The sequence below is a fragment of the Tuber melanosporum genome (genome assembly GCF_000151645.1).
Source record: "Tuber melanosporum whole genome shotgun sequence assembly, scaffold_5, strain Mel28".
Classification (NCBI taxonomy): Eukaryota; Fungi; Ascomycota; class Pezizomycetes; order Pezizales; family Tuberaceae; genus Tuber; species Tuber melanosporum.
The window spans coordinates 439,388-460,131 of NW_003299095.1; the positions used below are offsets into that span (position 1 = coordinate 439,388).

General features: G+C 48.3%; 7 protein-coding genes; 3 read left to right on the plus strand and 4 right to left on the minus strand.

The window, feature by feature from the left end:
* Nucleotides 1-1,925: 1,925 nt before the first annotated feature.
* On the minus strand, nt 1,926-3,005 carry GSTUM_00008718001 (uncharacterized protein). XM_002840222.2 has 3 exons: nt 2,593-3,005; nt 2,380-2,491; nt 1,926-2,169 (listed from the first exon to the last, which is right to left on the minus strand). Exons 1-3 carry the CDS (start codon nt 2,647-2,649, stop codon nt 2,069-2,071), a joined length of 270 nt encoding a protein of 89 aa, XP_002840268.1. The 5' UTR covers nt 2,650-3,005; the 3' UTR covers nt 1,926-2,068.
* Nucleotides 3,006-3,039: 34 nt separating this feature from the next.
* Nucleotides 3,040-7,224, plus strand: GSTUM_00008719001 (uncharacterized protein). XM_002840223.2 has 16 exons: nt 3,040-3,270; nt 3,359-4,572; nt 4,734-4,770; nt 4,857-4,926; nt 5,010-5,030; nt 5,098-5,124; nt 5,180-5,239; nt 5,303-5,425; nt 5,491-5,714; nt 5,812-6,026; nt 6,083-6,135; nt 6,191-6,306; nt 6,368-6,381; nt 6,441-6,893; nt 6,944-7,037; nt 7,150-7,224. Exons 2-16 carry the CDS (start codon nt 4,162-4,164, stop codon nt 7,215-7,217), a joined length of 1,986 nt encoding a protein of 661 aa, XP_002840269.1. The 5' UTR covers nt 3,040-3,270; nt 3,359-4,161; the 3' UTR covers nt 7,218-7,224.
* A 25-nt stretch (nt 7,225-7,249) lies between these two features.
* Nucleotides 7,250-9,335, minus strand: GSTUM_00008720001 (uncharacterized protein). XM_002840224.2 has 12 exons: nt 9,230-9,335; nt 9,124-9,182; nt 8,997-9,015; nt 8,621-8,936; nt 8,456-8,549; nt 8,346-8,393; nt 8,190-8,293; nt 8,020-8,082; nt 7,835-7,931; nt 7,759-7,776; nt 7,669-7,685; nt 7,250-7,538 (listed from the first exon to the last, which is right to left on the minus strand). Exons 2-12 carry the CDS (start codon nt 9,159-9,161, stop codon nt 7,519-7,521), a joined length of 834 nt encoding a protein of 277 aa, XP_002840270.1. The 5' UTR covers nt 9,162-9,182; nt 9,230-9,335; the 3' UTR covers nt 7,250-7,518.
* Nucleotides 9,336-9,468: 133 nt separating this feature from the next.
* GSTUM_00008721001 (uncharacterized protein) lies at nt 9,469-10,114 on the plus strand (the record flags this gene model as incomplete). XM_002840225.2 has 4 exons in its annotated part: nt 9,469-9,675; nt 9,807-9,838; nt 9,911-9,945; nt 10,067-10,114. Exons 1-4 carry the CDS (start codon nt 9,638-9,640, stop codon nt 10,112-10,114), a joined length of 153 nt encoding a protein of 50 aa, XP_002840271.1. The 5' UTR covers nt 9,469-9,637.
* A 13-nt stretch (nt 10,115-10,127) lies between these two features.
* On the plus strand, nt 10,128-11,303 carry GSTUM_00008722001 (uncharacterized protein; the record flags this gene model as incomplete). XM_002840226.2 has 6 exons in its annotated part: nt 10,128-10,162; nt 10,329-10,355; nt 10,456-10,513; nt 10,574-10,647; nt 10,749-10,809; nt 10,900-11,303. The coding sequence occupies 6 exons, from the start codon at nt 10,128-10,130 to the stop codon at nt 11,224-11,226; spliced, it is 582 nt and encodes a 193-aa protein (XP_002840272.1). The 3' UTR covers nt 11,227-11,303.
* Nucleotides 11,303-13,518, minus strand: GSTUM_00008723001 (uncharacterized protein). XM_002840227.2 has 5 exons: nt 12,125-13,518; nt 11,906-11,978; nt 11,720-11,826; nt 11,603-11,656; nt 11,303-11,556 (listed from the first exon to the last, which is right to left on the minus strand). Exons 1-5 carry the CDS (start codon nt 12,142-12,144, stop codon nt 11,535-11,537), a joined length of 276 nt encoding a protein of 91 aa, XP_002840273.1. The 5' UTR covers nt 12,145-13,518; the 3' UTR covers nt 11,303-11,534.
* A 5,149-nt stretch (nt 13,519-18,667) lies between these two features.
* GSTUM_00008724001 (uncharacterized protein) lies at nt 18,668-20,179 on the minus strand (the record flags this gene model as incomplete). XM_002840228.2 has 4 exons in its annotated part: nt 19,941-20,179; nt 19,517-19,875; nt 19,394-19,460; nt 18,668-19,338 (listed from the first exon to the last, which is right to left on the minus strand). The coding sequence occupies exons 1-4, from the start codon at nt 20,023-20,025 to the stop codon at nt 18,668-18,670; spliced, it is 1,182 nt and encodes a 393-aa protein (XP_002840274.1). The 5' UTR covers nt 20,026-20,179.
* Between the last annotated feature and the right edge of the window lie 565 nt (nt 20,180-20,744).

Sequence of the window (20,744 nt, forward strand, 5' to 3'; positions counted from 1 at the left end):
CCGTGGGACCGGTAGTCACCGCGGACCGATTGCGCTAATCCCACCGGATATTCTTTCTAATAAAAACTGGCTAATAATTAGTTATCTTTTGGTTGATTATTTCCCATATCAATACTAGTATGCTTATCCACTACTTGATTCTACCTACTAGTAGTACTTGGAACACACTCCTACTCCAGTCGCCTTCCCCTTCCAGGGTCTTACAAAATTAAAAGAGCTTAATTGCAGGAGAGCTACATAGTACAGGAGGGTTTAGAAGTAAGCAAGATAGGTTAGTAAATGAAGAGTACGTTACTCCAAGCAGAAACTTCAGCTTGTAATATGGGTAATGTATGAATATCATGAACTAGCCCATAGTTTCTGGTATCCTCCAGGTCTAACGATCCCTCTTTGGATAGTTAGTTCTTGGTGATGGGGAACGATACTTCTCATTTTTGTCTCCTTCTTCCTTTGTCTTACGATAGTTCTGGGTCTCTGCCTACGGTACCGATAGTACAAGACCTTTGTCTTCTATCAGGAACACCTATCATAAGCTTTCTCTAACTTGTCTTCGTGAAGAACCTTCCTTGGTGTAACGATAACGTTGCAATAAAGATAAAGATCGTAAAGGTGTTTTATATTCATTAAAGTAATAAGTAGGAAAAGTACTTAGAATAAAGCATAAAGAACCTATCTTCCTCAGCCACATCGGCCTCCTTATATAGTATTCTTCCCACCCATAGTCATGTGACCTAAAGTGGTCACATGTGCGAAACCAAATCATAACAAACTAATCATGTAACCAAAATAATCCCGTACTCAAAACCCGTGACCTCATAGCGAGGTCATGTACAAAAACTCATAAACCAATCATAACGCAATAAACAAGTCATATAACTCGACTGAGTCATATGTGCAAAACCCATGACCTCATAACGAGGTCATATGTGAAACATAAATCATATGCGCAAGGCTTGCCCGCAAGGCACACTCGCAAGGCATACTCGCCAGGCGCATGTCCCATGACTCATATTTGAGCCATGTACGAAAGCATCACAAATCCCACACATAACAAATCATATGACCCGAATGAGTCATATGTGTAAAACAATAACATACCTGTGACTCATAACCATGTGTCACGTGAAAGCTTCTTTCATGCCAAGCCACGTTCGTGACACAGGCACTCTCAAGAGAGTGCCCACGGTTGCGAGCCAGCGAGCCACCGTGGGTTGTGGCTGTGCCACAACCTTGGCACGAGTAGCTGGTAAAGTTCGTTTCCACACTAAAAGGTCCACACCCATGTCAAGATCATTGCACTCTCAGTCCTGGCGCCAATGCGTCCGGATACTTTTGAAATCGGCAAGTACTACACCACAAAACCAACCATGCTAATAAACTACAGTAGTTCAAGAGACAAAAACTATTATAATATGATATGCGATTGGTCATGTCCGTGAAAACATGTACCGTATGTATCATTATGGTTAAGTACAGGAGTGTGTTCTTAGTTTTTTGCTCTCTATCTGTGCGGAGTTATATAATACCGGTAAATTCGGTAACTGGGTACAGTACAGTACAGTAGCTTAGTAAAAGGCCGGATCGTTTTGTACTCGTACGTACGAGTACGGTACCGTACCGTACCCATAATCTCGTGAAATTAGCGAGGTTTGGCAGATCTCACGATACCGTATTTAGTAGCCGCTATTCCTTCCCAGGCTTAGCGCTTTGTCGGAGCGGAGATACGGTACGAGTAGTGGATTTTCACAAGACTTTACAAGTAGGGTAGTGCGAGGGTTGTTTGGTGGTGGGATGGGAGGGTACAAGTACGAGCACCGGTAGTCGTATCATATTATTACGTTTTATTTTATTTTGTGGCCGTCTCCTCGGGGTCTCGTACCGTGCTGTGGGGGTGGTTGTCTTCTTCTCCGGGAGTCCATAACGCACAAAAGGCTACCGGCACTATGTGCTTGGGATAGTTACGGGGGTTCACGCTACATTTGATGATGTGCGGAATAATGTACATGCAAAGTCTACAGTACAGTGGTTTAGACATCTGGCACATCTCCCCCCGGTCCCTATCGCCACGCTATGATGATACACCCGCTGTCCCCCTCGGCGCTGCCTCAGCTACGGCAAGAGCTGAAGACGATGTGTCCAGGATAACCCCCTCCCAACGCTTCGTCAAGTCTATATAATATTACTCCCCCAAACATACCCCAATCCACCACCTCGACACCTCCGCTCCCAGCATACAGATAGCAGCGGAGCGAAGGGTGTGAAGGAGGAGGAGGGGGGGCGACGGGGGGATTCCGTTAGTCTATGTTTCAACCCCTCTCCCCCCCCCCACGACATTGTCAGGCGGGAAAGAATATCGGAGGGAAGACGAGAATTACGTACCCACGACAGCACTACAATTCTCCTTCGCAGTCACCGTATCGCGATGGATTCCGTCGACGACCTGTTTGACAGACTCGAGCGTTGCACGGAAAATTCGGAGGGTGGAGAGTTCCTATGGGTCCAGATTAGCTGCTTCGTAGATGTGGGACTTTGATGCTGGGTGGAGGGAGGGGTGAGTTTGGCAAAAGGATAGGAAGGGTTCGAGTAGCCTACATCTTGTAGAGAATTGTCGCTGACTGCTGTTGGGGTTTCCTGCTGCTGAGGATCCATGCTTTTTGGTCTACGAATGTGTGTGTGTGTGTCTGTATTTTCGATATATAGCAGAGATTCAGAAGTGAAGTATGTATGATAGTAGCAGTGGCGTCCGTCTAGTACTGTGGGGTGGGTGGGTGGGGTGGGATGGGGCACGATACGAAGTCCGCAACCTCAAAGAGTCGGGGAGTCGGTGGCAAATAAAGTACGAGTACCGGTATCATGCTTGTGCTGTGCTCGAGTACGGTACTCGTACAGCGCTCGAGTGCTCACACTGGTGGAATGCACCATTGTCTCCCATGCTTGAGCCTGCGCTTCCCTCCTGCCTGTACTCGTACTCGAGTACCCGTACCTACCTCCCTTTTCCAACTGCTCCCACAAGCAACTCCTTCCCCCTCCCTCCCACATCCCGTCGCTGGCTGCCGGTAGCTCCACCTGATGGATGAATGAAAGGGAGGAAGGACAAAGGCTTCCACAATCCTATTCGGGCGAGGGGCTTAGACTGATCGGCACTTCGGTTCGGGAATAGCCGAACCCGGCCAGACACCCGGCGTCTTCCCAAATCCATCCGACGACGACAGAATCTACAAGTACGGTACTCGAGCAGATGTGTGCTTTGTCCAACAGGTGTCAGTACCCGTAAGCTGTTTCTTTCCTTCCTTCCTTTCTTTCTTCTATCATACCTTCTGTTGTGACGTGAACTAAACTTCCGCTCCACTTCCTACAGATGCTACGGCACTTGCACACACCGCGCAGCGCCTGGGATGTACTCGAGTACACATAACGGTACTTGTGTTAACATCATCAATTAATGCTGCATTGGGAGTGGGAGGAGGGGCGTTTCCACGGACAAAGCCGAAGTCTCAGGGGATCTTGCTAGGGTGTCGGCAAGGAGGCGAAAACGAAGTGGGGTCTAAAAGCTACCCTACCGTGACTGAAGTGATGTGAATTGGGTTTGCGGGGGTGGACTTTACGGGTGCTCGGGCAATGGTACCGGCAACGGGGAGGATGCGGACGTTACGCCAGTGAGGTCAAGTTAGGGCAGGGTGGGGACTCTAACACAGAGACTGTGTGTGAGGAGCTTACTCCAGTTTTACGGGCTCTAATTTAGTTATGTGGCGTATCATACTCGAGTAACGTATGTTATAGTCTACCTGCTACTACCCTGCTACGATATGCGCGGGCTAGCTTTGCCCAAGTTGCTCTGGACACCCGGATTACCGAGGGTGCTTGCTTGCCTCCCCGCCGCCAGCCTGACCCCCGACGGGCACGAAATGGCCATAACGTTATCATATAATATCTATCACGAGTTCTAGTGTTCCGTTTTCTCTCTTCTCTACCTCTCTTTAGTCCTCAATTTTTGTGATTCCTTTCTCCATCTCAACACCAAGGACGGCAGAGAGAGCGTACGCCCCGCTCCGCACTGTCCCATACATATATTGTACAGTACATACGTTCCCCAGCACCTAGTGCCAAACTTCCCTATCATCACCACCCGGACCCGCAAAACGCGCACGCACACACCCGGCAATGCCCCCCGAGAAAGCTGCCATCCAGGAGGGGGAACCGTCCACTACCATTCCCCCGCAAGCCCCTACCGCCCAAGAATCTTTGAACCTCCGCTCCTCAGCGGCATCGTCCTCGGATGGCGCAACGATAATTGTACCACGTACCGATGATTTTACGGAAACGAATTCGACGTCTGCTGGCTCGAGATTGGGTCACCCTTTCTCGCTCAACGAGAAGCTACAAGAGTACCAAAATAGTAGTGGCATCGAGAGTAGAGGGAGTTGTGGGACGGAGAATGCTGGCGCTGTCGAGACGGCTGCCGAGACTGGTGTTGCACCGGATGCTATTACTGAACCGCACGCTGTAGCCCCGGAGGGGCAGCAAGAGGGGTTATCGCAGAAGAGAAAGGCAATAATTGTTCTGGCGCTTTGTGTATGGGATTCTACCTTTCTGGTTTTTGTTTGTTCCTTTTTTTTTGTGGGGGGGTTGAATTGGATTGAGGTGAACGAGATGGGATGAAATCGTGAAATGAATCATGGTTTTTATGGGATAGGGGAACGGAATGTACTAAGCTGATTTGTGGGTTGTGTTAGATATGTGTGTTTCTAGCGGCGTTAGATCAGACAATTAGTAAATTCCTTTTATCCTGAATTTGTATATGGATCGAGTTTTTTACTGGTTGGGATTGGTTACTGATTTGTCGGGTCGGTTGATAGTTACTACTGCGATGCCGATTATTGCTGCGCAATTCAATAGTGCTACTGGGTATACTTGGATCGGCAGCTCGTATGCTATTACCTCTCTCGCTGTGCATTTATGTCGTTGGTGTTGGAGTGTTGAAGCTGACTCTGTGTGCCTGGTGCGTGCAGGTATTTATTGACTTCGGCCGCGTAAGTTGCTGCTTTTCAATAATCCCATAGTTACGCTTGATAGAAGATACTAAACGAGCCTGTACAGGTTCTTGCCGGCATGGGGTAAACTGAGGTGAACTCTATCAATCCACTTATGAATTCTAAACCCTGTACTAACCTCTTCACAGCGACATCTGGGGCCGAAAACCGGTTCTCCTTTCCGCAGCAATGATATTCCTTATTGGAAGGTTGGTTCTCTGATCCGTTACTGCAAACAACCATGGTGTCATGACATGCTTAACAGCGCATAGCATCCTTTGTGCAGCAGCCCCAAACCTAGGAATGCTACTTGTGGGCCGCGTGGTACAAGGTCTAGGGGCCGGCGGTCAATTGGGTCTTGTTAACGTTACCATCGCCGACCTTATCGCTGTCAGGTAGTACAGGTCTTCCCCCACCTTGCCGTGCCGCACAATAGGGTTGGTCTCTAAACATGTGCTAGGGAACGTGGCATGTACTTGTCGTATATTGGACTAACGTGGGCCTTCGCATCGGCCATTGGGCCAGTACTTGGAGGAGTTTTTACTGAAAAGGTTACATGGAGATTGTGCTTTTGGATCAATGTGCCAATTGCAGTTTTGGCGATGGGCAGCTTGATATGTCTTCTCCATCTGCAATCACCGAAGATTACGGTGAAGGAAGGATTGAAAAGAGTTGATTGGCTTGGTAATTACAAATTGCATTTCTCCTTTTGTTTATCAATTCATGGGTAGAATTGTGCCGGTGTATTCTTGCACCTTATTTGCTGACGATGTTTTGATAGGAATCGCTCTTGTCGCCTCCGGCACAGTCCTCTCCCTCCTGGGCCTCGAGTTCGGCGGCGTCTCCCATCCCTGGCACTCGCCGATCGTGATATGCTTTATTCTTTTTGGAATGTTGATATTATGCTCCTTTGTCTATGTTGAATGGAAAGTGGCAAAGTTGCCGATTATGCCTATTAAGCTTTTCACTAACCGGACTAATGCCTGTGCTTATTTTGTATGTGCTTTAGTAGTTTACTGGTGCTTTTTGGTGGGTGTTGATAGTGTGTTTAGGTTGGGTTTTTCCACGGGTTCATATTTATTGCAGGATGTTACTTCATTCCTCTGTAGGTTGCGATATGTGGGATCTCTGGCGAGGGGGTTGGGCTAATGCACTTGTAGGTACTTCCAGGCTGTTCGTGGGGATACGGCCTTCATGGCGGGGGTGTATGTGTTGCCATATGTTATGACATTGTCGGGTGTTTCTGCAATTAGTGGATTGATAATTGCCCGGACTGGTATGCCTTTTACCCCTGCCCCCTTTACATAGATATTCCATGTACTCACTAAAGTCTGCAGGGCGCTACCAAGAAGTAAGTCATCAATTATAACTCGCATTCCAGCCTTTCCCACAGCCACTGACATCCTTCAGGTAATATGGGCTGGTGTAGCAATGACGACCCTAGGAGCTGGCCTCATAGTAGACCTCGATAGGACCAGCGGCTGGGGCAAAATAGTAATCTATCAAATAATATTGGGCATCGGTTGCGGCCCCCTCTTTCAATCCCCGCTCATAGCTATCCACGCAAATATCGACTACCGCGATGTCGGCACCGCAACTGTCACCTTCGCCTTCCTGCGCACCATGGGCACAGCCCTGACCATCTGCATCGGCCTGGTCGTATTCCAAAACTCGATGCAGTCCCAGTCGCGCGACCTCGCGGGCGGCCGCCTCCCCGACAAAGTCCTCAACGCTATTTCCGGTCACTCGGCCGCTTCCTCCGTGGGATTTGTGCAGACGTTGGAGCCAGCGGAGAGGGTTGTGGCGAGGGATGCGTATGCGCGCGGGTTGAGCACTATGTGGTGTTTCTTCCTCGCTGTCTCGGTTTGTTGCTTGCTATTCTCGTTGGGAATTCAGAAGCATTATTTGAGTAGGCAGGTGAACTCTACGCAGCCCGCAAGGGCTCGGAGGAAGAAGGCTGGGGAGGAGGTGGTGGGGGGGGCGTAGATTTGGGATCAGGCTATTTCTGTTTGTTTTCCTATACTGCGCTGATTTTCTTCTTTGCTTATCCTGGGATATATGCACTAGATGGTAGACTGGACTGGACTTGACTGGGCTGACTACATGGATGAGTGGGTAGCTGGATATAACTTAGCATGCATATGGGTGGGTAATACGATAATCGAGTGCTCACGGCACGATTATTGAGTGAGAGCATATGTCGCATTATCATTATGGAATTTTTTTAAGTATGCGAGAATATAATTTTTTTGTTCTCCCTAATTTACCTACCGCAAGACAAAATCGTCAAACAGACGGACGACGGAAAGGAAGAAGGGGAGAGAGGAAATCATGATTAGCCATAAGCGAATAAAATTTGGTGACTGTCTATCCCGAATTTCCAAGATCCCGTTGACCGACCGACCGACCGACTGACCGACTGACGAACTCAAAGAAATGGTTGGGTTGAAGGCGAAAATAGGAAGGGTTAAACCGATTGATAGTTATATCAACGTTGCCGGAGAATTTCTGTACATGTTTTGAAATTAATATCATATTCCAAGGTATGGGTCATTGTTATATTATTGCATCGTAGATAAGTTGGTGGATAGGGAGGAAGATAATTATCCCATGATGTCTAGAAGGGTGAAGCGCATACCGGTTAGGAATTCTTCGCTGGGGGGTTGCGGAAGAGCGTTAGTAAATTGGTTTGGAGCTGAATGAGGGGGTGGGGAAGTATGGGGCTTACAAGCTTAAGGTGATATATCTATTGCTCCGGATTAGCTATTATGTGGGGTAGTTGGGGGAGGAAGGAGGAAACGTACCCATCTCGATCGTCATCGTACTTCTTAAATACTTCTGTCATGCGCTTAAGGCTGATACAGCTCTGCACAAACAAGTCGAAAGAGATGGCCTCTTGCCCTTTAGCTCCTGCCCGTTAGTCTCACGTCAACCAAGGAGCAACCGTCCCCACCTTGTTGGACAGCAGTTTGAGGCGAGGAATCCTGACCTCTTCGGTCGTATGACCTAAAAAGCAGTTGCACGAACTGGGGTGAAAGACGGTAGCCGAATGCTGTTGCAGTATTCGCGAGAAAGATGGTTAGAAGTCGGTCACGTGCAAGAGGGAACGAGAGAGATGTATAAGGGTGGATAGGTGAACGAGTAGAAGAAAAGGTTTACCGGTTAGAGCGTTGGAGAATTCTTGGATGCTAATGTTACCGCTGCCATCTTCGTCGAAGCGGTCGAACAGGGAGCGCCAGGCGGCCAAGAAGCCCCAGAGACCGCTGTATGGGGTGTTAGTAGCTTCTACGAGTTGGGGGAGAGATGGAAATGGACCAGAATTCATTGAAGCCGATTGTGCCGGAACGGTCAGTGTCAAACATTCTGTGTATGCGCTGTCATTACAAACCGCACATGACCCGTCGGGAAGGGGAAGGGATTATAACCTAATCATCATACGAACAGTGTGAGGATCAAAGGAAGTCCAATCCCCATTGACGAGTGCAGCTCGAAGCTCCTTCTCACTCAGTTGTCCACTGCCTACATCCAATATCCCGATGTGAGCCTAAAAGACGGCCAATATTATTGGTGGGCGAGAAGCAAGAACCAACCATCCTTGTCCACAGCCTTAAATAGCGGGAACAACGTCGGATCGACCCCCTGGGCTGGGGCAGGCGTGGGCGGAGGTCTTGAAACCGGTGGAGGCCGCTGTCCAGCGCCACCGAATTGCCCCGGAGGTGGGGATTGGAACTGCTGGGGTCGCCCGGGCGGTGGCTGGTTATACCCCTGGTGTCCTTGCTGCTGGCGGTACGGGTCCGGGCGGGGGGACATTGGCTTCACACCGCCACCTCCGTAGTTTGATCCCACTGGAGGTGGGCGATTCGGAGGGGGACGGTTTTCGTATCCGCCGCTCATCATCTGGGCGGCCTATCAAGCATAATGTTAGAATAGAAATTCGTTCGTTGGTAGATGGAGGTTAGAACTTACTTGCTCCGGTTCTGCGTGGCTGTGTAAATGATATAGAGAAGGTTAGCGAGTCTCCCATAGAAAAGAAACAAAGTAATCGGGGAGAATGGTGTCTAGTATGGAAAGGGACTGGGATAAGCATGCTTACGCTGGGAGAGCATCAGGATTCGAATTATAGTAGGCCATTTTTTTGGCGCCGGAATATATCTTCGCGGGTTAGCGGGGTCCGGGGCTGATCGAGCTCGGGAATTAACCTCCCTAGTAGGACGAACAAGGGAGAACTTGCGGGAGAAAGTTGGATAGGCGATGTAAGTGGTATGATGGAGGATTGGGAGGGAAACAAAGGTTGCTGAGGAAAAGTAAGCAGTAAGACGGGAAGGGGGGTTGGTGTAGCTATATTCTTACCAAGCAGAGCTGAGAGTAAGTGAGTATAGCGGGCGCGCGGTGAGTCTTGGTGGGGCTTTGGGAGGTATTGGGAACTGGAGTGGTGGACATTGGCTTGTCCGCTGTGGCTTGGTAATTTTCTTTCTGCCACCCAATAAAAAAGTTCTCTTCCGTTCTTTCTTTCCTAGACTTTCTTCCCCCACCAGCAAGCACGGCGCTTTTCTACACTTCTATTTTGTTTCTATTTGCTTCAACTAAGAACACCGAATCCACGTCAGATGAACCATTCAACTGAATTCTGGTTGTTCGGATATGGGTAAGGCAACGGAGCTAATGGAGGGGAAAATTCGCATAGCAAGGGGGAGAATATTGCTCTCATGATAGATGCAACTTCCTTCTTGTTGACCCGTTTTTTTTTTTTCTAATACCGATCTTCTCGTGATTTAGAAGCCTCATCTGGAAGCCACCGCCAGACTATGGTGAGATGATTTATATTGTGTACCACATATCATGCTTGAGTTTTCAATTATACTCACACCAGATGTTCGTAGATCGTCGAGTCCCAGGTTACATTAAAGGCAAGCTGGTGGGTGCATGCACCCCCCTACAGACGCTCGGCGTTGGATCTATGGAAAAAGCCTGCTTGGGGAGTGATCTAGTACTGACCCGACCAATCTCCGGGAGCTTCGCGCCTGTTATGTATTTAGTTGGATACTTGTTTGATGGATATTCTCGGAGATGGAGCTTTTTTCTAACTCCTTTTTTACCATGGCAGGCTTCGTGAGGAGGTTTTGGCAATCTAGGTAAGGAGCATGCCCTCCCCTTTGTAAATTCCGGTACCGTTATGGCGTGAGAGGGGAGATAGCATATTTTGGCATTTCGGGGCCATATGCTCGATGTCAGACACCCGGATCTTGAGCCTGAGCAAGAACAAGGTTATATGGGCGATAGCTGACGAGATGAACCTAGTGAGGACCACCGTGGAACGCCGGAGGCGTATGTACTGATTCTATAATATCCGTTATTATGGAGCCCCGTGACCCGGGATTCCTAGCCGCATCGTTTCTGAATAAACTGTTGACCAAAATATCTTTAGACCCGGGCGAGTAGTTACATTGATCGAGAGATCATACTGGAAGACACTGAACGATCATGTGAATACAATGGGTCATGAGATGTGCAATCGTATGGCCCAACTTACTAACCATTACAAGGACTTTGAGGACGATGACCAGGTATGGGGTATGGCCTTCAGGATTAAGGCCAATCGAGTAAAAGACGTAATGAGGTATGAAGGACAATAAGAATGACCGAAAAATGATAAAATTCCAAGTAGAGAGGAGAGGGTTTCTCAAATCTCTGGAGGATGGCTGACCATGATGATGATAGGGAGTTGAACATTCGGGAAATAAACGGGTATAGCATCCGGAACGACATCGAGGTGTTTTCGGTGCGTTCTCGGCGAAGCCAATAGTTCCTCCAGTATTGTGGTTTATGGGGAGAGACATAGAAGATGCTGACTTTCTCTGCTTGATATCAGTTCTCGGCGGACGTCCCGCCAATCAAGGCATTAGTTTATATAGGGACACCCGGAAACCCGCAATTTGTCGCACGCGAAGGCGTTCCAGGGCTCGACGAACTTGCGCGCCATATATTCAACTCTCGGGGGCCGTCAGGGGAAAATCGAGATTATTTATACAACCTACACAAATCGTTGACAGGTCTTTGCCCAGCAGCCCACGATCACCATGTCAGTCGTTTATTCCACCGTGTCGCCGAAATGGAGGCCGAGAACGAGACCAAACATTTTGGCGAGCATGGAGCAGTGGGCCTAGACACAGCAGATCCGAGGAGCAAAGATGAATAGGAGATGGAGGGTTGGGGGTCGTTTCATGATGGTCATTATCGCTTTAGAAAAAAAAGATGCACCGCATTCTGATATTGCCTCCAGAAAGGGAGAAATTGGTTGAGACAAGAAAAACATTGATCCCCCACTTTTTTCGTTTACAGGTTTGAAGGAATTAAACACGCTATCGACCACTCATTTTCATCCTACCATACCTCAATTATAGAAACTTCGGTACGGAATCGGGTGCGAGCCTTTAATACCCACCACCACCGCCCCAGGCGCCGCCACCACCACCACCACCATACCCACCACCACCACCACCACCACTATATCCACCACCACCGCCCCCTATAAAACAGGTCAGTAGATGTCAAGGGACTATTAAATGCTAGACCTGCCTTGGCGACGATCGCTAGCCTTGTCAACACGAATCCTGCGGCCATCAAATCTAGAGAGTTACGTTGAATCTTAGCTGGGAAACTTCTGTGATATGGGTGACGAAAGTACATACTCCACATCATTCATGTTATCCATAGCGGCGGTAGCTTCCTCATCGCTACTGTATCTCACAAAACCGAACCCACGGGATCTGCCAGTGTCACGATCCTTTACGACAACCTTATACAGAAGATGTTAGCAACGGGCTAGAATGCGAATCCGGAACCCCGAATCAAAGGGGAAAGAGAAAAAAACATACTGCTTCCTCAACGTTACCGAATTCTTGGAACTTTTGCCTTAAGGCATCATCGTCGGTGTGCCAGGCAAGGCCTCTGTTGAGGGTTAATTTAGTTCAACGGTTAGTGGCACATTGCCAGATAGAGCTGTAGAGTTAAGGCAACTTGATTGGGGGCGCAAGGAGAAGGAAAAGAATGGCCAGGGATTGGGGGGAGAAGTGAGGGAAATGCGCACAACGAACCCGATGAAAAGTTTAGCCATTGCTCTGAGGCCGTTACAAACTGATTTTGGGGACGAGAATAACTGAACGCACAATTTAACATCATGGCAGCACTATGGTCAGGCGGTTGCCCATGATAAGAAGACGATGGGGAGAAAATGCATGCCTGAGCGTCTCCAAAGGAGGGTAAAAATGTGAACTTGTGAACTTATGTTGTGTTTTTAGAGTGAGAGAGAATTGTCTTTGACGAAGCTGTGACTCTTGTGGAAGGAAGGAGGTGGGGGAGGAGGGGGGAACACGGAGGTAGTGGAGGTTTATGAAGGAATTGTAAGAAGTGCTGGGAGCGTAAATCACTGGGCGGAGGGGGTGGAAAGCAGAGATGGAAAGGGGAGTGTGCGTAAGAGAGTGTGGGAGGAGGTGAGGAGGAAGAAGGGTGTGGGCGGGGAGGGAGGGATAGGAAGGAACTGGGTTGGCCCAGCTCCGTGAAACCTGCTCTCCGAACAAAGCGCACAATTTTGAACGCTATCCTCGTACATACCGAAATCACATACGACGTATGAGCAAACACCCGCCTTTCAAGCCACTTACCGAGAAGTCTAAAAAAATAGAGAGGTCCGAATGGGGGGGCTTGCACAGGCCTCAAATGCGACTCAAGCGACTTTTGGGGCGGGAAAATCGCGATGTATCTAATACCAGTTCCACAATGATGGGCTCGTTGGTGCGCACTAGGACGAAAAGTTATATGGCATATCGTATTTTCGGAATGTCGCAGTACCATTACTGTAAAATATGAAGTGAGGAAGAGAGAAACAGATATGATGTGGTGGTGGTGATTATGCTCCTGATTCTCCCCTCATATCCTCACATAAGCTACATACTGCAGGGCAATTCAATGATCCCTCTCCTGTGCGATCGAGCAAGTAGGAATAGTCTAAGGTAAACCATAAGAGAATTGAGATGTGGAAGGAGTCTGTTACTGTATTCTTGACTGGACCACCGTGCTCGAGTACAGGAGGGAATGTGGGTGAAAATTGGACAAGCACCAACCCTCCCCACCAAACAGGCCTGGATCGATCAACAATGGATTTTCCTTGGGACTAGAATGCTAGAAGCACGGCGAAAGTGGCCAACAAGGGACGATGATATCGAATGCGGAAAGCGTACAGGCATACAAGCACTCTGGTGGTGAGGGCACTTACTGTAGTTGGAGCACACCAGAGTGCACCAGAGCGTGCCATACGTGACAAGGCAAGCAATTTTATAGCCCGTAAGTTACGTACAGGTGTCATTTGGACCCAACACATACATACAATGTTATGCATCATTTTGCGTGAGTTAACTGGATGGCTTGTTGGTATCATACTGGAGAGGTTGCAAATTATTACAAGGCGGATGCTTATGAGCCTTTGGTCTGGGAAGAGGGAGAAGAAAGAAAAGAAAGAGGAGGAGAGGAAGAGGAAGGAAGAAAGGGAAGAAAAAAAAGGAAGGACATCCTTTCATCGCAATGTTAAGAGCCCGCACTCGTGCAGTACTGTACAAGTCAAGTGCTGTTGAACGCGATGTTACGTCATATGGTACCCCTCACCAGGGACTGTTTAGGCACATCGCATTTGCATTGGCCAGAAAGGGCGACCCACCGTTTTCCTCCCTCCCTCAACAGCGAGAGTTGTTGACAACCGACGAGTGACACCAGTACATTGTGCGAGTTACTCGTACAGTACCGTACTCGTACTGTGCTGTAATTTACTATACTATTCTCTTCCCTCCTACTCACGTATGACGGGGGATAACTTACTCCAATGAGGGGGAAGTAAAAGAGAGAGAGAGAGGAGGAAGAGCGGCCGAAAGTACGGGTATGGGAGGTGAAAAGCCAGTGCTTACAAGCCCCATATCGGTAGCGGTAGTTCTTCGAGGACGAAATGTCCCATTTCAAACCAACTGGCACCGGTACTGTTTTCACCCATGAGGAGTGAACCCGTCCTCTCAGGTGAATGCGGTAAACCTATCATCGCTCTTCACCGATAGAGATACTCACATCTCTGCCACCTGACCGCATATACATTGTCTCGGGACGGTATTGCTCGGTAGCTGGGAGCAGGACAGGAGGCGACCATACGGTGGGGAATTTGGGCGTTGGGCTCCTTCGAAGGCTTGCACCACTCATTCAACGGGTGAGTAGAGCACCGGTACCGGTATTGTATTTTGGGTTGTATTCCATACATAACAGTAGCCGGATTGTGCAAGCTAATTTTCAGAAATGATGTTAGATTCTCAGTACGAGGAAAGTTGAGCGACGGGAAAGCTCAGATTCCGCATATCTACGGGCAATACAGCACTTTCAGGAAAGCCGCAAGGTGACCTACCAACCACTAGCATAACCGCTGGATGAGTGCTTGAGGGTACTCGTAGGAGTTGGGTGGGAAACCATTATCTGGAACAGACAGGGATGTGTCTGGCGGGCTAGCCCCGGATAACCTTTTCATAACTTCTCGCCGGACCATGCAACCTGGAAGCATAACCCCTTCGGCTCATCCTCGACACCAAGAGTGGTGGAACTAAGTTTATTGTGTTTGATGCGATCCACGGATGTGGGATCATTGAGGTCACCTGCCCCAATGATCACCCTGTTTTGTGCAAAAAGCCGAAGTTGGGGTTTCTTGGCTTTCGCATTACAGGAGGACTCTACTGTATGGTATCATACCAGTACTCGAGTATGATATTATGATATCGTTCCGAAACTACCCTCACGGCAAGTCTCGTCCAGAATTTCTAAATAGCTTCCTCTTTGGGGAGGGGGTGATACCGGTACGGTTTTCCACTTGAGAAGTTATTATTTGAACAAAACCAAATATGACGGGGAGCCAGCCCTAGAGTTCGTCCCAGAGAGATGACAACTCAGAAGCGCGGGAACAACTAACCTACCGGTACAGGGTGGAGGGCAAGTAACGATTGAACTACCATATGCGATACAAGACAAACATAGTGGGAAAAAAAACTGAGTTCCAACAGTGAGGTTACTCGCTGGATCGCAAATGTGGGCCTTGGTGGGTGTATGAAAAGAAAAATTAAGAACAATCGTAATAGTGTTTTGGTGTGTATCAGTATGCAGCACCAGTGCAAAGAGGAACATGGTATGATACTCGTACAAGTGACGGAGCACCGCAGCCCAGAGCACGAGGCTTGGTCCGGCAGCGGTACTCGAGAGCAATAGGAAACTCTACTAACAAATCGCAATGACCCCACAACGAGTGATCGGTTGTAGTTGGCACCGGGGAACAGATTTGGAAACCAAGTTTGGGGTTAGTAAGTGATAAGGCAGGCCAACTTTGATAAGTTAAGCAGATTGCTTGAAGAGGTGAGCCCGGGGGTGTGATAGACTATTACTTCCCTTCCATACGGTGGCTGTTGCACCTGGCGTAAAGGGCAGGTGAGTCGAACCGATTCCTATTGGCTACTGGATCACTCGGCCAATTGAGGAGTAGAATTTCATCAGGTTTCCGGGGTTAGGAATGTTTTGAGTTCGCCTGACATTTCTCGTCCTCCAAAAAAAAAAAACTGCCAAGATTGACACTCTCCATAGTTACACTTCGTCAGATTTGACCCGGTTAAACTCGAGTTGGGCGCGCCTCACCTTCAAGGACCTTTTGAATTTGGGGGGTTTTTTTTTTCTGGATAAAAAACGTTTGCCCGAGACTAATAATAAGCCCATACTACTATTAACCAGTCCCAGTTGTACCAAGCACTACGAGTACCAAGACCACTCCTCAATAGTAACAGCAATAGTGGGTATGGCTCCGAGAAGACTGGGCCGGAAGCGTTTTTCTACAGGACATAACAGAAATCAGCGGTCTTGAATACATGAAGACCGATACCAAGCCTCTCATATCGAGACCGGGTCCTCTGGTCGTGATCGATAATGTGGCCCATCCATGGGTCTGACCCTTTCTACACACATCCCTCCATCCATGATACAATAAAGACCTCCTCCGGCCTTAACTTGACTTAATCCTCCTTACAGTTGGATATTGCATCATATTAGTTCAGCCTCTCGCATACAGCTCTGCAATTCTCTATATTCCGGTTGTGTCATTGAAGACCGTTCTTGTACAGTATGAGTCTGTTATGATTTTCCTCCCTCAAGTTTCTGGGAATCTCTATAGACTTATTGCGTTAGTTCTAGGCACCTTTTCTGGTATCATATCCCAATAGGGTCAACATTGCCCTTAAGTTAACACAATTTTACAATTTACAATTAGGAGGGGATGAAGTGATGGGGTGTTTGTAGTATAAACCGTATAAGTGTTATTTCCAACTCACAAGTTGTACTGTACTATCATAGTACAGTATGCTTGTCCCGAGTACCGTGTTTAAGCACAACTTCTTTATACAGTACAGTAATATAGTCTACAGCCATGCCTGATCATCATCCAGAATTTTGATTAGTAGCTTCTACCGTTGAGGAAAAAAGAAAGGAAAAGTTGATAGGACTAGAAAATTTTAATATGAAAAGCTTTGAGGCTGTGGAAAGATTTATGCCTGAAAGAAAAGGAATCAGATATATCGACCAGATGATTGATGTTTGGATGATAATATTAAAACATGTCATACTACTAGTAGTATGTGAGGTATGATATATCAGAATTGAACATAAGATCTTTTGCAAATTATTGTCCCCAATACTCGAGTACTGTACAGTACAGTCACACACGCCTCGCTGTCTTCCGGATCTTGATAATCCGGATATCATACCTCGTTGTCTCGTATGGATCTCTGTGAAGGCTGAATTTCTTTCCACCAAAGACTGACCAGTTGCCCCGGATTACTCGCTGTGCCGGACAGATTCTTCGGATTTTGGCTGTCCGGGATAGAGAGGTGAGATTGAGCTCGAGTACCCTACCCTTTGCTCTAGCTCATTAAGGCAGCCTTTGCCCACCTTCTAAATACTTTGCACTCCACTATTACAGTAATTCTAACCTACTGTATCTGACTGAGAAAGGATACATGAAGGGAGAGACAAACTAACTTATATGATTGTGCTTCGCCCGATTAGAGAGACCGGAGGAGAGGTATGATAGAAACAGGGTGTGCATAAAACATAGTTTAGTGGTGGAAGATAGGGCAGGTGAGCTTAGATAAGCCACAGAAAGCCCGAAGTAGAAGAAGTTTATCATAATAAAAAAATATCATACCTCAAAAACTCCCTAGTTGAGTTGAGTTACTAGTTGTCATTGATCCACCTCCTCCAGTTCTCCCCTCAACAAACCACTACCCATGCGCCACCCATAACCGAACAAGAATAATAACTATACCATCCACTCGACCATGAGGGGCGATAGCCCCAACTGCTCCTCTCAAGGGTGCCTTAAGGTAGCGGATAATGCCTTGAATAGGGTATTTGAAAGTTTCAAGAAATTCCCTTAAAACACCAGGCTTCGTGCTCTGTCGAGTGATCGTAGAGAGCCTTCCCTCTTTCCCTGTAGGTCATCTGCAATTCTCAACCGCAGGTATTGCAATCTCCAAACTGCCGTTCCATCTCCTGTACCCTTTCTCGAACACCCCCAGGGTCAGCCTGACGGTAGTTTCTCCCTCCTCCCTCTTGCACTGTCCTCAAACTCTTTTCTCTTCTGAATGACATTTCAGTTCCCACTTGCGCCTATCCACCCTGCTGTCGCAGATTCCCTCACCCGCGAATATTCGGTCTCCAGAATCGCCTCTCGAATACGCCAGGACTGGTGTTTGGAGAACCTAATAAGGAGTAGAGCCTAGCATCGTCCTCCGTAGTCCCACGACCATAGACAGAACTTTGGCACTCTCGGTATCCTTTTTGTGCCTCAGGCCTCCCTACGAGTTTTGTTTCTGTAATGTCAAGACCTTCATCCAAACCTCCCACTCCGCCCCCTTCTAGCTCGTCGTCCGTCCAACCCCAACCAGTTATATCTAGTGACGTATTTGCAAGTGGCTCCTCAGGTTCCTCCTCTACGTATGCTTCTGCGTTCATGCTAAGCAATCCTCGCAGGAAGTGTTCATCTAGATTTTCTATCCCGAGGTCCCCCGAACCGGTTCTGGCAAGAAATTCTTCCTGAGACGGCATAGTAATGTTGCATGTTGCAGCCTGTCCCGCTCTTATCATTCCCCTAATTTCTCCACCTCGTCTCTCACCCGGGACAACCTCTTTTACAAATCCGCAGACATCCCACCGGTGCTCTCCCCCACAATGTATTAGCCCCTCACAGTCCTCGCATCTAGTTTTTTCGTTGTTCATCAGCTCCGGCGGCCCCCCCGACCCCCCGCCACCGAAATATCCCCTCCCGCCATATCTCCGAAAGCCCTTTTGATCCCTGGACTCACCATGTCCTAAGATTTCCTTGATTCTTCCCGGCGGGATATTGGATGCTGACTCCAATACACCAGGAGCCGTGGATTTGATATCCAGTCTCCCCACTGACCCCTTGGGCGAAACTGAGCAGACACGCAAGAGAGCTGAAAGGGGTGACGATGATGGCTCCCCCTGGTACAAGTTAACACGAGCAACCCATAAAACCCACAATGAACCTGGTCAAATGACTATTTCCAAACCTTGTATTCCCCATCATTGCTACACCCTGTGCGCCTCCCAAGATATTCTTGGAGTGCGAATTCCCCATTCCCCGCTTTCCGTGGAGTTCCTCTCCTCTCTAATGTCCTCAATGTTGGTGACACAGACGCAGCCTGTGGCTGCCCGGACACGCGATTTTGCTGCCCCTCCTCTATGAGCCCACTTAAGCCCTGGAAAGTCCTTACTGCGCTTGCGTTCATAGCTGTCGACTTGGGTTTCTCCTCACTCCCCCTGCCTGGCATCATTCGGCCCCTTGCCAGATTGACAGGTGATAGCAATGCTTTTCGTGCATCAAAGCAATTCCGAATACCGCGGCCAGGGTTGCATGTAGATTCTTTTGGACCCAAGCTGCTCACACACGGAGAACTAGGGGTCCTGTGACCAGCATTCAACATACTAAGCTTCGTCAGTAGTGCCCTATCCTTGATCTTGCCTTGCACTTCCTTCCTATCTTGCGTCAATTTGTCGCGGTGGGCAGCACCTGAGACCTTTCGGGCTCTATCCGAATGTGAGATTTCCAAGGCATGAGGCCTACAGAAACGTTCCTCGCCCTTAGACATGGTTCTCCCCTGATCCAAAGCTACTTGGTCCTCACCAGTCGTAGCAAGGAACCTCATCTCTGAAAAAACCAAATCTGACACTACCCCATCCAAATATCAGCCAACGATACACTCTTAGCAGCTTGCTAAACGAACATCCGGATTTTACCAGCCGTGAAGCACGACCCTTCTTGAAAAGTCCAGTCTTATGAGTTGGCGGGAGCTATCAATTGAACAAATTAATGAGCGAAACCTCTCCCCAACTTGATATTGACCTACCGTGAGCCTATCTCGGGAATTACAGGGCGAAAGAACCCGCTTTAGCATATGTCCTTGAACCCGAGCTTCTTTGGGGTGTTTCCCGCCCATGATCCCTGAATCTTTCCCACGCTTGCGTTTCCGATCACATTCGATACCACGTCCAGCCTCTCTCATCTTCCTCCTCGGGTTCTTTTCGTAATTCCTTTTGCGCGTATCGCGCGCAAGCAAGCCTCCATCCCCCCCGGGTCCGAGGTGTTCAGTCGCACCCCTTGCTCCTCCACGCTCCTGGACACAATCGCGGTCCCAAGAGAAGCTGCCCATAGTATACGGCTTTCCCAGTAAACTGGGTGTTGGCGTGCTAGGAGAGAAACCCTGTTCTGAAAGGTATGACAGTAAGAGTGAGTTCGATAAAGATGAAAACAACGGTGTAGGAGATATATACCTTTTGCGTCCAGCTTGGGTTGGGAGGTGTTTGAAGGAGCATTTCTGAGGGAAGTCCGACCTTGATAGATTAAATGGTTTTCCATTCCTTTGCTGTTGTCATACTCTCCCCGACCACATGATCGGACCTGTTCAATCTGGCTTGGTGACGGCTGTGCAGATGCCAATTTCGAGATAGTGAGTGGTCGAGGTTCTGTTCCTCTAAGAGTTTAGAATTCAGTAAATGGCGGGAGTCTGGCTCTGCTCAAACTGGTGCGATTGGACAGCTCCTAAGGTAACGTAATGGCGCTGACAAACCGGCGAGACGCGTACTCGAGCACGGTATCCAGTAGACACACAAGCGATGATTACCACTCCAAAGAGAAGGGAGGTGTAGGAGAGGAGATGGTATCAGGTGGTGTTCTTCCTCGCCCCCGACATACTCTCCTGGGTAAAGAGATTTCTCAAGGCAAAGTTAGGGATTGCCGTCTCTGACAAGCCTGTTCACTATAACAACAAGCGAACTCGAAAAAGTTGGACATCGGAGCTCTAGGTCGTAATTATCCTACAAGAAGTACAGCCGTGCCTTCCTATCTGGGATGTTCAAAATCCAGGGTTGACAATCTACGGTAGGAGAGCCAAACATTTGGGAGAGTGAGAAGGCTGACGAAAATAGTCTTTAAAAAAACAGAAAACCGAGTGATAATTGAGCAGAAATAACTGACAACTATGATACCCATTCCTTTTGAGGTTTAGATAAGGGACAGAGTGGAAAATAAAGACATATAAGAAACCAGCAGAAAATTAAACCAAACCTCTCAATACG

What these genes read in the sequence shown, in the direction of transcription:
- GSTUM_00008719001 (XM_002840223.2), top strand. Translation starts at nt 4,162, where the DNA reads ATGCCCCCCGAGAAAGCTGCCATCCAGGAGGGGGAACCGTCCACTACC. An exon ending in GGCGTTAGATCAGACAATTA is followed by an intron (nt 4,771 to 4,856) that starts GTAAATTCCTTT and finishes GTCGGTTGATAG; the next exon opens with TTACTACTGCGATGCCGATT. An exon ending in ATGATATTCCTTATTGGAAG is followed by an intron (nt 5,240 to 5,302) that starts GTTGGTTCTCTG and finishes AACAGCGCATAG; the next exon opens with CATCCTTTGTGCAGCAGCCC.
- GSTUM_00008723001 (XM_002840227.2), bottom strand. Translation starts at nt 12,144, where the DNA reads ATGGCTAAACTTTTCATCGG. An exon ending in ATGGCTAAACTTTTCATCGG is followed by an intron (nt 11,979 to 12,124) that starts GTTCGTTGTGCG and finishes AACCCTCAACAG; the next exon opens with AGGCCTTGCCTGGCACACCG. An exon ending in GATAACATGAATGATGTGGA is followed by an intron (nt 11,657 to 11,719) that starts GTATGTACTTTC and finishes GTAACTCTCTAG; the next exon opens with ATTTGATGGCCGCAGGATTC.
- GSTUM_00008718001 (XM_002840222.2), bottom strand. Translation starts at nt 2,649, where the DNA reads ATGGATCCTCAGCAGCAGGAAACCCCAACAGCAGTCAGCGACAATTCT. An exon ending in GCGACAATTCTCTACAAGAT is followed by an intron (nt 2,492 to 2,592) that starts GTAGGCTACTCG and finishes CTGGACCCATAG; the next exon opens with GAACTCTCCACCCTCCGAAT. An exon ending in GAATTGTAGTGCTGTCGTGG is followed by an intron (nt 2,170 to 2,379) that starts GTACGTAATTCT and finishes AATATTATATAG; the next exon opens with ACTTGACGAAGCGTTGGGAG.
- GSTUM_00008720001 (XM_002840224.2), bottom strand. Translation starts at nt 9,161, where the DNA reads ATGGCCTACTATAATTCGAATCCTGATGCTCTCCCAGC. An exon ending in TAAGGCTGTGGACAAGGATG is followed by an intron (nt 8,550 to 8,620) that starts GTTGGTTCTTGC and finishes TATTGGATGTAG; the next exon opens with GCAGTGGACAACTGAGTGAG. An exon ending in ATCGGCTTCAATGAATTCTG is followed by an intron (nt 8,294 to 8,345) that starts GTCCATTTCCAT and finishes CACCCCATACAG; the next exon opens with CGGTCTCTGGGGCTTCTTGG.